The sequence below is a fragment of the Xyrauchen texanus genome, chromosome 35 (genome assembly GCF_025860055.1).
Source record: "Xyrauchen texanus isolate HMW12.3.18 chromosome 35, RBS_HiC_50CHRs, whole genome shotgun sequence".
Taxonomy (NCBI): domain Eukaryota; kingdom Metazoa; phylum Chordata; class Actinopteri; order Cypriniformes; family Catostomidae; genus Xyrauchen; species Xyrauchen texanus.
The window spans coordinates 38,596,143-38,608,642 of record NC_068310.1 but is presented as its reverse complement, the minus strand read 5'-3'; the positions used below and the strand labels follow the sequence as shown (position 1 = coordinate 38,608,642).

Sequence of the window (12,500 nt, the reverse complement as noted above, 5' to 3'; positions counted from 1 at the left end):
TGGATCAGGTCAGTACAACAGCACAACACACGGATAGAGATTTGTATCGCGTCGCCAGACTACAGGCAGACTAGCAAGTGCTAGAAACCCTATTGTTTTTATTATTATTATTATTTTTCTTGCCGTAGAACTGATCGTGGAGCCCAAACCGTAAGGCGTAGAGACATGAAACGTGGTCAGAAGGTAGTACTCACTGTCACTACTCGGGCACAAAGTCTCGCCCCGATCGGCCAGGCGGTGGCGCTATAGTGAGCAAAATAAAAACTTTTAGAAAAATGGTCATAACGTTTCAATATCAATAAATATTACTACAATACCCGAAAACACGGGAAGTAGGCGTGGCCACTTATACGTAAATGGCTATAGCTCTTGAACGAAATTAGATATCTTCACTAAACTTGACGCATTATCTGAGGATGCACAAAAAGAATCTGCGCAGTTTTGCCACTTGGTGGCGCTATAACATGAAAACATGTAAATGGCTGTAACTATGGAACCGTTGGTCCGATTGACTTAAAACTTTGCACGCAGTGTCTTTGTCTCTGGTGCCATCAATGCGCATGAGGACACTTGCTTATGTATAAAAACATGGCCGCCATTGGCCAATCAGCTTTCAGCAGCTATTAGACAATGTTAACAAAGTTCGATCATAATGAAACTAGGTGGACGTATTTGACTCTTGGCCTAAGAAGTCTGTGCAAAGTTTTAAAAATATCGGCCACTTGGTGGCGCTATAACATGAAAACATGTAAATGGCTGTAACTATAGAACCGTTGGTCCGATTGACTTAAAACTTTGCACGTAGTGTCTTTGTCTTAGGTGCCATCAATGTGCTTGAGGACATTTGCGTATGTTTAAAAACATGGCCGCCATTGGCCAATCAGCTTTCAGCAGCTATTAGATAATGTTAACAAAGTTCGATCGGAATGAAACTCGGTGGACGTATTTGACTCTTGACCTAAAAGGTCTGTGCAAAGTTGTAAAAAAATCGGCCACTGGGTGGCGCTATCACGATTTTTGTGCATGCTAATAGTTGTATATAATGCAGTGTTTTAGAAAAACACAAATTCATATCAAATGAAAGCCCTTCTCATTCTGAACAACTATACCTCAAGAACCATTGGTGTCCGTCAAACCGTTCGTTAAATAGTTGAGATTACATTAAAAACCTACTTTTGCGAACTAGTCCTTTGTTTTTCGCTCAATCGAATCTACGTGTCGACGGCATTCAAAATACAAGTGGTTGACCTAGCCACTGCTACTTAAATAGATATAACTCTTAAACGGAATTAGATATTGTCACAAAATTTGGCACACTTATGTAAGGGCTCATTCTGAGGACAAATTTACCAAGAAATGGGGCTCGGCCACTTAAAAAATGTAATTTGGATGTAACAACTTTACTGCTTTTCTGATTGAGTTGACATTATTTATGCAATTTGTGCATTGTCTTTGGTGCATAATGTTTGAGAAATGCCTAATATAGTCCATGGGCATAAAGGCCCTACGGTGCTTGAAGTCCCGATAATTGCTGCTTACAGCTATATTTATTATTACATTTTCAATGATGAAATTTTGTGTTTTTATTTTTTATCTATTTAAATAGATAAAACAGTTTAAATATACAACAATGATAAATCGTAGCCCCCAAAATGCAGACACTATTAAAGTGATGCATTTATTTTTAATTTAATGCAATTCAGCATGTTTTTTTGTGTCTTTTGTCATTAATTTAGACTTATTCTGCCCACTTGTAAACATATAAACTGAACAAGCACAGTTTGTTTTGTTTTTACGTGACGTTTAGTGACAGTAAATCTGAAATCGGAACTAACACTGCAGATTTTTACAGGTATCATAGATGATTTTGTGAAAACTATCGACCTTTGTGTGTGCAATAGCCATCAGACAGTCAATAAAGAGTCTTAATGCTGAATGAAGTGAGACTAAAGAAAAGTAACATGAGTAAATGTGTTTGTTTTACAGTCTGAACAACTACAGCTGAAACTCATTCAGAAGAAAGATCTGACCGACCAGCTCGAGTGTGAGAAAGTCATTCTGGAGAGACAGGTGTGTGTGTGTGTGTGTGTGTTTGTGTGTGTGTGTGTGTGTGTGTGTGTGTGTGTGTGTGTGTGTGTGTGTGTGTGTGTGTAACAAAAATACGCATCAATTAAATGATCTGATTCAAACATACTGTTGATAGAGATATAAAATAAACAACACTGCACGATTTTATCTAGTAGCTGATTTCAGTATACTGTTATTGCAGGAACTTATTTCAGGTTTCACAAGGCCTAATGGTGCGTTCACATACAATGCGAATCGAGCGTTTCGCGCGGCGCAATTATATACAAAGTCAATGCATAGACGCGAATAGACGCAAATTCGTGGTGGGCGGCGCAAATGACGCGAAACGAAAACGCGAAATAGTTTCATTTGCATGTTCGCACGAGTTTACATTTTTCGCACGAACGCGAGTTTAAACTGAAATTGAATCCAGTGGTCAAACTCGCGCGAGCAATGAAAGGCTAATTTTTTTCCCGCATTGTATGTGAACGCACCATAACAGTATATAAGTTGATGCATGTTTATATGAATTAATATTGTTTTAATTATATGTATATATTTGGTTTAGGTTTTCATTTTTTAATTTTGCACATTATTAAATAGTTGTATTACGTTATTTCTGTTGACTAAAATTATATGTTATTTTAGTGAAGTACATTCTATTTTAGTTATTTATGAATGCGACAAAAAATATTGACCAAATTTAGAAAGTCATTTTCGTCAAAATAGTAACTTATATACTGTATATATATATATATTAATAAATAAATTAGGGTTGTTGATTTAATGAATTAAATTATTGCAATTAATTATATGAAATTTTGGAATTTTATTTACTAATAGGGTTATTTACAATGATATGGAAATACAACAAAATTTCGACTTAAGCCACTTTTTGTGTTGTTTTAATGCTTTACTTTGTTTACTTAATGTTATATATTTGAATTATCTGAATTATAATATTTGTTATGTATTTATAATTATTTTAGTTGTTTTATACTAAATCATTTTTATATGGTGGCCTTTCTCTGTAAATATTGATATGTGGTTAATTGTAATGAATTTGATTAAATATTATAATTGATTGACAGCCCTATATATATATATATATATATATATATATAAGAACACTGGTTGTGTGGATGTAAATGATGTTTTTGTGCGGTCAGCTGCGTGATCTGCACTGTGAGATGGAGGAACTGCAGAATAACAAGGTTGAAGTGGATTCCATCACGAGAGCGGAGATTAAAGCTAAAGAACTGGAGAATACCCTCCGAACAGAGGAGAGGTGAGACATACACACGCATGATGCATTAATGACACATGCACATCAACACATCAACATTATTTATATCGCCCCAAAAAAATCATATTTATATTTAATTATTGTACTGCACATCAGTCAACAGTCTGTTGTTTTTAATCATGTTTTATAAATAAATTGACAACATAATTTAATAATTTATGCCAAAATATGACGAACTTTATTACATGATTAAAAACTAAAAAAAGTCCACCTACATTACAGTTTTAATACGATCAACAACACAATGGTTTGTAATTATCAGAGTCTATATTAAAGGTTGTTTTTTTACTAAATATTTATTAAAACATGCTTATGAATTAAAAAAAAAAATATTCACAGAATGTAAAATGATCTTTTCTAAAATGTGAAATAAATATTAATTTATTAATATTATATTTGATAAAATATAAATCTTTTTATTAGTATTATTTATATGTACATATATATATATATATACACTAATAAAAAATATTATATTTGTGTAATATATGATATTAAAAATAATAAACAATATTATTATATTTGTGTAATATATGATATTAATAATAATAATAATAATAACTATATATATATGTAATTACACTTGCAGCTAATTTGAATTATGTCCTTTACAAATGCATATTACATTTATTTATTTTGGATAATGTTTTGAATGTTTCCAGAAAGTTCAAATAATTGAAATATTAAGTGATAATTGTCTAAAGGTTTATTGATGTCTGTTCTGTTGTTCATCAGGAATAAAGTGGTGATGGCGAACACAATCAGTAAACTTGAGAGGAAGATCAATGAAGTGACGGAACAGATGGAGGAAGAGCACAAGATCTCTGCTGAACAGAGAGAGCTGGTAACACACCGACTGAAGAACACATGACACACGTCTGTGATCCAGAACGCTCACATCACCAAACAACATGCTTCTATTGTGGCATTTTATTCTGCTAACACACGTTTTCAGTTCTTTTACCTGTTTTTATATTTTAACCTAATCTTGCATTGAAAACAGAAGCTGGCGTGGCATTAAAAACTATTTACCAGATTTAGTTTAATGCATATTTTCTTTGTCTTAACTGTCCTATATATAACTTGACTGTACATGTTGTGTGTATGTTAATGTAGATGACTCAGCGTATCCGTTCACTGAAGCGACAGCTGAATGAGGCCGAGGAAGAGGCGAGTCGACGTGACGTTCAGCACAGACACACACAGAGAGAACTGATGGAGGAGAGAGAAGCTAACGGCAGACTGCAGAGACAACTACTGGACCAACAAATGACCATGAAGTTAGTTTACACACACACGCGCACACACACACTTGCACACGCGCACACACACACTTGCACACGCGCACACACACACACACACTCTCACACACACACAAACACACACACTCACACTCACACACACACACAAACACACACACATTCACAAACACACACACTCGCACACACATGCACACATACTCTCTCTCACAGACACTCACACACACACACATACACACTCACACACACATACACACACACACACTCACACACACACATACTCTCACACACACACACACACACACACACACATACACTCACACACACACACACACACACACATACACTCTCACACACACACACACACACACACACACACACACACACATCACACACACACACACACACACACACACACACATACTCACACACACGCGCACACACACACTCGCACACGCACACACACACTCTCACACACACACAAACACACACACAAACGCACACACTCGCACTCACACACACACACAAACACACACACAAACACACACACTCGCACACACATGCACACATACTCTCTCTCACACACACACTCTCTCTCACACACACACACACACACAGACACTCACACACACACACATACACACTCACACACACACACACACATACTCACACACACACACACACACACATTCATACACACATTCACACACACACATACTCTCACACACGCACACTCACACACACACATTCACACACACACATTCATACACACACTCTCACACACTTACACACACACACACACACACACACACACACTTATACACTCAGGGTTATCAGGTACACCTGTACAGCTACTTCTTCATGCAGTTATCTAATCAGCCAATCGTGTGGCAGCAGTGCATAAAATCAGGCAGATACGGGTCAGGAGCTTCAGTTAATGTTCACATCGACCATCAGAATGGGGAAAAATGTGATCTCAGTGATTTGGAGCATGGCATGATTGGTGATTGGCATGATTGTTGGTGCCAGATGGGCTGGTTTGAGTATTTCTGGGATTTTTCACACACAACAGTCTCTAGAATTTACTCAGAATGGAGCCAAAAACACAAAACCTCCAGTGAGGGTCAGTTCTGTGGATCGGAAATGTCTTGTTGATGATGAGAGATCAACAGAGAATTGCACTGCTGCAACACGATTGGCTGATTAGATAATAATATAAAGTATATATATATATAATGTCCTCCACATATCTGTCCTACAGGAGGAAAGAGTCGAGACAGACGTTGGAGAACCTGAAACTGGATGTGAGTGTGGAAGAGGAAGAGGAAGATCAGGAGGAGAAAGAGTCCACACCCACAGAGAAGCAGCTGTCGCAGGTGTGACACACATCCAAAACAAAGCAGAACTTTCAGACAGAAAGGCCAACGGGACCACCGCCGGACCACCGCCCGGACCACCAGCGATCAAGAGCACACGTCCTTCTGTCAAGCTTCTCAGTTTTATGAGTTCCAGTGAAAATACTTCAGTCCAAAACCATTTCCTGTCCGTCATAGAAATCCACAATCACAGATTACCGTCACCGCGGCTCCATTAGAACTCGACACAAGAACCGACTCTGATGTTCTGAATATAATCGTTGTTAGTTGCACTAGAGACTTTAGATCTGCTCAAACACCCTTTATACAGGTAAAGGCCAGAAACGATCCTTTGACAAGGGTGAAAACTGCTTCCGTTTCCTGTAGTTCATTGGTTTTCCAGCTATGTTTCTGTTCCGTTGTTTCTCTGTGTAATTGCTGTATTGTGTTTGTTTGCATATGTATCGACTCACTAGAGCTGTAAACAGATTATCATATATATATATATATATATAACACATGTAGTTAATCCTTCCCTATATAAGACTTGATGTATTTTAGGACTGTTGAACTTGTATTGAATGGATTTCTCTGGACAGATTATTTCAGTCTCACTTTGTGTGTAAGTGTGCATTCATAACAGACACACATATTTAACTCTTGAGTCCGGGAGTAGCTGATATTAGCAGTGGCGGAGTTAGGGGGTGTGGCCACCATGGACTGAAGCCTGGCCATCCCATTGGCCACTCCATTGGCAATTGCTGTTTTAGTCATTTTTTGGCACAATTTATTCCTTTAGAGGTGAAATCATCAACCTAACATGTGCGCACACACCAATGTCGCCAAACCTCTCTGTCTGTCACGGGGCGTGCAGCGTGATTAAAGGAGTGTGTGAGAGTGTGTGCGTGTATGTGTAAGTGAGTGTGCGTTATTGTGTGAGTGAGTGTGTGTGTGTATGTGTGAGTTATTGTGTGAGTGAGTGTGTGTGTGAGTGTGTTATTGTGTCAGTGAGTGTGTGTGTGTGTGTTTGTGAGTGTGTGTGTATGTGTAAGTGAGTGTGTGTGTGAGAGTGTGTGTGTTTGTGTGTGTATGTGTAAGTGAGTGTGCGTTATTGTGTGAGTGAATGTGTGCGTGTATGTGTGAGTGTGTGTTATTGTGTGAATGTGTGTTATTGTGTGAGTGAGTGTGAGTGTGTGTTATTGTGTCAGTGAGTGCGTGTATGTGTGAGTGTGCGTTATTGTGTGTGTGAGCGTGCGTGTATGTGTGAGTGTGCGTTATTGTGAGTGTGCGTTATTGTGTGTGTGTGCGTTATTGTGAGTGTGCGTTATTGTGTGAGTGTGAGTGAGCGTGCGTGTATGTGTAAGTGAGTGTGCGTTATTGTGTGTGTGTGAGTGTGTGTTATTGTGTGTGTGTGAGTGAGCGTGCGTGTATGTGTAAGTGAGTGTGCGTTATTGTGTGTGTGTGAGCGTGCGTGTATGTGTGAGTGTGCGTTATTGTGTGTGTGTGAGTGAGCGTGCGTGTATGTGTAAGTGAGTGTGCGTTATTGTGTGTGTGTGTGAGTGTGTGTTATTGTGTGTGTGTGAGTGAGCGTGCGTGTATGTGTAAGTGAGTGTGCGTTATTGTGTGTGTGTGTGAGCGTGCGTGTATGTGTGAGTGTGCGTTATTGTGTGTGTGTGAGTGAGCGTGCGTGTATGTGTGAGTGTGCGTTATTGTGTGTGTGTGTGAGCGTGCGTGTATGTGTGAGTGTGCGTTATTGTGTGTGTGTGAGTGAGCGTGCGTGTATGTGTAAGTGAGTGTGCTTTATTGTGTGTGTGTGTGAGCGTGCGTGTATGTGTGAGTGTGCGTTATTGTGTGTGTGTGAGTGAGCGTGCGTGTATGTGTAAGTGAGTGTGCATTATTGTGTGAGTGTGTGTGTTTGTGTGAGTGTGTGTTTGTGTGTGCGTGTATGTGTGAGTGAGTGTGTGAGTGTGAGTGAGTGTGTGTGAGCGTGTGTAAGTGAGTGTGTGTGCGTGTATGTGTTAGTGAGCGTGTGTTTGTGTGAGTGTGTGAGTGTATATGAGTGAGTGTGTGTGTGTGTGTGTGTTTGTTTGTTTGTTAATGTGTGTGGAGTGTGTGTGTGTGTGTGTGTGTGTGTGTGTGTGTGACTATATAAAAATGCTGCCCTCAGACTGATCGTTTGCCCCTGCCTGGCCACCCCTTTGAAAAACTCCTTGGCTCCGCCCCTGTATATTGCTTCTGCTGAAGGGTATTGACCAGGTAAAAAGGACGAATCTCAGTTGCCTCCGCGTCTGAGACCGTCAATCTGCGCATCTTATCACATGCGTTACCATGGAGACGTAGCGCGTGTGGAGGCTTCACACTATTATTCGCGACATCCACGCACAACTCACCACACGCCCCACCGAGAGCGAGAACCACATTATAGCGACCACGAGGAGGTTACCCCATGTGACTCTACCCTCCCTAGCAACCGGGCCAATTTGGTTGCTATGGAGACCTGACTGGAGTCTCACGACTCACTCACGACACCAGGTTCGATAGCCAGCGTCAATACACGCTAAGCTACTCAGACCCCCAATTTATAGCCTATTGAACGTTTACAGTAATTGATGATGGGAAGCTTCACAATCTCAGAACGGTTCATCTTTATTCTTTAATAACACTTTACACACATCACTCAAAAATAAAGGCTTTCAAAGACAACAGAGGAGTCATTTGTACCTGCATTACAGTTTCAACTCAAAGTTATTTGTGTTATTTTGCCAAATACACTTTCAATGCAATAAAATACACACAAGATCAGAACTCGTATAAAGACAGGTCATCGGTGTCATCGGTCAGTGGATGTTTACAGGCACAAGTAGAGCGAGACCCCTTCAGACAATGTAAACTTTAAGAGAACAAAATCACTTTTTTATCATAAAGCCATTCCTTTAACCACATGAGGTACTGGACCAGTGAAACAGACACGAGAAGCTAAAGACAGCCGGTGCTGTTGAAGGCCAAGCAGCAGAAGTTCTTTAGAAACCGTTTCATGGATACAAATACAAACGTGAATGTTTGCTCCGGAGATTGTCACATTTAAAGGCCTGTCCGACCTGTCGTGTCTTTCTACAGCATGCCTGAAATACAAGCAACATCAGTGGAAATAAACATTCATCAAACACTCGATCAGCCCTGTGGAGAGACTTCAGTCAGATACTATCATATTAAAAATAGGGGGAAATAAATGGCACTTTTGCACGGCATGAAACGGGTCGACTCGTACAGTACAGTGTACAAGAGCAAACCAATAATATTACTGCCGACATTAGAATCATCATGATTAACGTAAATTGACGTTAGCATTACTAGTCGCACTTTTGCACGGCATGAAACGGGTCGACTCGTACAGTACAGTGTACAAGAGCAAACCAATAATATTACTGCCGACCTTAGAATCATCATGATTAACGTAAACTGACGTTAGCATTACTAGTCGCACTTTTGCACGGCATGAAACGGGTCGACTCGTACAGTACAGTGTACAAGAGCATACCAGTAATATTACTGCCGACCTTAGAATCATCGTGATTAACGTAAATTAACGTTAGCGTTACTAGTGGCACTTTTGCATGGCATGAAACGGGTCGACTTGTACAGTACAGTGTATAAGAGCAAACCGATAATATTACTGCCGACGTTAGAATCATCGTGATAAATGTAAATTAACGTTAGCGTTACTAGTCGCACTTTTGCACGGCATGAAATGGGTCGACTCGTACAGTACAATGTACAAGAGCAAACCGATAATATTACTGCCGACATTAGAATCATCGTGATAAACGTAAATTAACGTTAGCGTTACTAGTCGCACTTTTGCACGGCATGAAATGGGTCGACTCGTACAGTACAATGTACAAGAGCAAACCAATAATATTACTGCCGACGTTAGAATCATCATGATTAACGTAAATTAACGTTTTACACGAGTGTAACAGTTAAATTGGTCTTGTTGTTTTAGAAGTGTTCCAGTAGCTGCTCAACTAAATAAAGTGAAGCTTTCAAGCAGATTATAGAGTTAACGTAACAAAACGTACCATCCTCCATCGTGGACTCCAACAACGCCGTGAACGAGTCCAGCGCACTCTCCCTCCCATTGCTCGCCGGTCTAGATAGCGTCCATTTGGTCGAACCACTTCCACATTTCCTTGATGGTTCTGTAGTCACTTAAGTTTATTTTAACTTTTCCCTACACTTCCGGTAGGTCCAGTGGTAGCCGTGAGACACTTCCTGAAAGACTTTGTCGTCTCGCGTCATTTCGTTCGTTCACTAAAGAGAGGAACGTTTGCACCTCGTTTATTGACCACGGTGTGGTTTTGCGCACAGCCATTTCTTTTTACAACTCGAAAGTCACGTGAACAAATGATACTGCTATCGCTGTTGCTAACTGCTAACTAAACTAGCGCATTGATGTTCCGTGTCGCTAATCCAGTGACGCTGCTAGTGACGATTCTCTCCGACCAATCAGTGATCTGCAGGGTTTTGACATCACATTTAGTATCGGCTCGGCTCGCTTGGAACCTCGACTGAGGTGGCACTAAAAAAGTACCAGATACCAGGAACTATCCACAGCGGGAAACCCCCAAAAAGCGAGCAGAGTCGAACCGTACCGTGCTGTGGAAAAGCCCCATAAGAGTGATATGGCACAATATGTCTGTTTTGGCACGTTGGACAAAAAAATAAAAAAATAAATCAAGAAAATAAATTATTTACTCATTTTAAGTTCCAGTTTGTGGTTCCAGTTCAGACCTCATTATACAACAGGAACTACATGGATTAATCATATTAACCGTACATACATTTGGCGACGACATTTCCAAATCAAGACAAAGTAGCTACAAATTATATTTCGAAATTTTGTTTTTTTTTAGGTCGAAAAAAACCCCAAAACCTAATTCTCTACTGCATCATGAAAAAACTAAATTATATCTAATTAAAAAAAAAAAATGTTTTTTTTATTCAGCGTAATTATTAAGGTATTATAGTTGTATATGTTGACCTACCTTTCATATATACGAATAAAAACACGTTTTATTACAATAATGAAATCTAATTAGAATCATCTTTGAGATGAGAAGTAAAATTTCCCAATTTATTTATTTATTTATTTAATTTGCATCACAATGACAATTCGGGGAGAAAATGTTCATAATGCAATATGTACAAAGATGCATTAAAAAACATAATTTGCCACTATTTCTTAAAAACTCAACAACCGAGTGCGCTTACGTAGCGCGCTACATAAACACCATCGCGAATATTCAATAGTTTGCATTGTTTTGCACTCCTACCGAGTTTCTTCTGTTCATAATCTCAAAAGTTATTTACCTTTTATCCTCTGAACAAAAGCGAACAGATTGAGGAGATAAAATAACCGTAAAATGCTGAAACGCTGTTAGCATATTAAGTCAAATTTCACTGGCCGCAGGTATCTGTACAGGGCCACGCTCGAGTTAAAGATTCATCTACATTAACTTTAATTCATCTCATAATTAAAAGCATAAACAACGCTGCAGACATGCACACATTTTCCATTCACAGAAGACTCTGGCAGGCATCGAAAATAGTGAAATTAGCCGCAAATTAGCTGTTTAACAGCTGGAGTTTAATGAGTTGCACCGTTTCATTTTTTCCACACCATTCTAAGGGTCTGTTTAGATCAAACGCATTCTTGCACTAACAATAAGAAGTGCAACAAAGTTTTAAGTTCTATTAACTTATGAAAGCTTGTAAAATACATGGTGCTCCCGTACGAGCGACGTCCTTCTAGTTAATGTTTACATGAAAACACGTTCGGTGAGAACGACCGCCAACGGTGTAAAAACTAAAATAATGTACGTCAAAATATCTCTATTTGTGTGTGCATTAATTTAGGAGCTGTGTATTTTTTAGCCTGATCTCGTGATCGTTACGTGACAGTGGCAACATTTTTGCAAAACGAAATTTCACGTGTATGCGTTATTACACGTTTGGCTGCAGTTTCCTAGTGAAGTGTCCAGCGGGGGGCGCCAAAAGCGAGTGCAATGGTGTTGAAGACAATGTTTGTTAGGTGAATGTTAGATGGAGGTTTTAATGAGTAAAGCATACCTCCCTAACCTAAAATTGTTGGGCTCGAAATGCTGTCTAACGAGTTCAAAGTCCAACACTTTATCAGGTGTGCTACCGCGCAAGTAAATGTAGGTAAGGCTGTAATACAAGCGTTAAAATGTGTCGTTGATGTGTAGAGTAATGGTGCGTTCACGTACAACGCGAAGCGAGCGTTGCGAGCAATGCGAGGCGAAAATTCTCTTCGCATTGTATGTGAACGCCTCGTAATGCTCACGTGAGTTTGACCGCTGGATTATAAACTTACATTTAAACTCACGTTCGCGGGAGTAATGCGAGGCAAAAATTTTCTTAACATTGTATGTGAACGCCAAAATATTGCTCGCGTGAGTTTGACCGCTGGATTATAAACGTACATTTAAACTC

General features: G+C 39.4%; 1 protein-coding gene across 1 annotated transcript in view; it reads left to right on the top strand.

Annotated features, from left to right (window-relative positions):
• Nucleotides 1-10,890, top strand: part of LOC127628904 (cingulin-like) — a 45,382-nt gene extending 34,492 nt beyond the window's left edge. Inside the window, exons 14-19 of the mRNA XM_052105870.1 lie at nucleotides 1-8; nucleotides 1,987-2,070; nucleotides 3,237-3,355; nucleotides 4,109-4,217; nucleotides 4,490-4,653; nucleotides 5,894-10,890. The exon at nucleotides 1-8 is cut by the window's left edge and continues 82 nt beyond it. Of these exons, the coding sequence (XP_051961830.1) occupies nucleotides 1-8; nucleotides 1,987-2,070; nucleotides 3,237-3,355; nucleotides 4,109-4,217; nucleotides 4,490-4,653; nucleotides 5,894-6,014 (605 nt within the window). The 3' untranslated portion in view covers nucleotides 6,015-10,890. The remainder of the gene's footprint in view (nucleotides 9-1,986; nucleotides 2,071-3,236; nucleotides 3,356-4,108; nucleotides 4,218-4,489; nucleotides 4,654-5,893) is intronic.
• The last annotated feature ends 1,610 nt before the right edge of the window (nucleotides 10,891-12,500 follow it).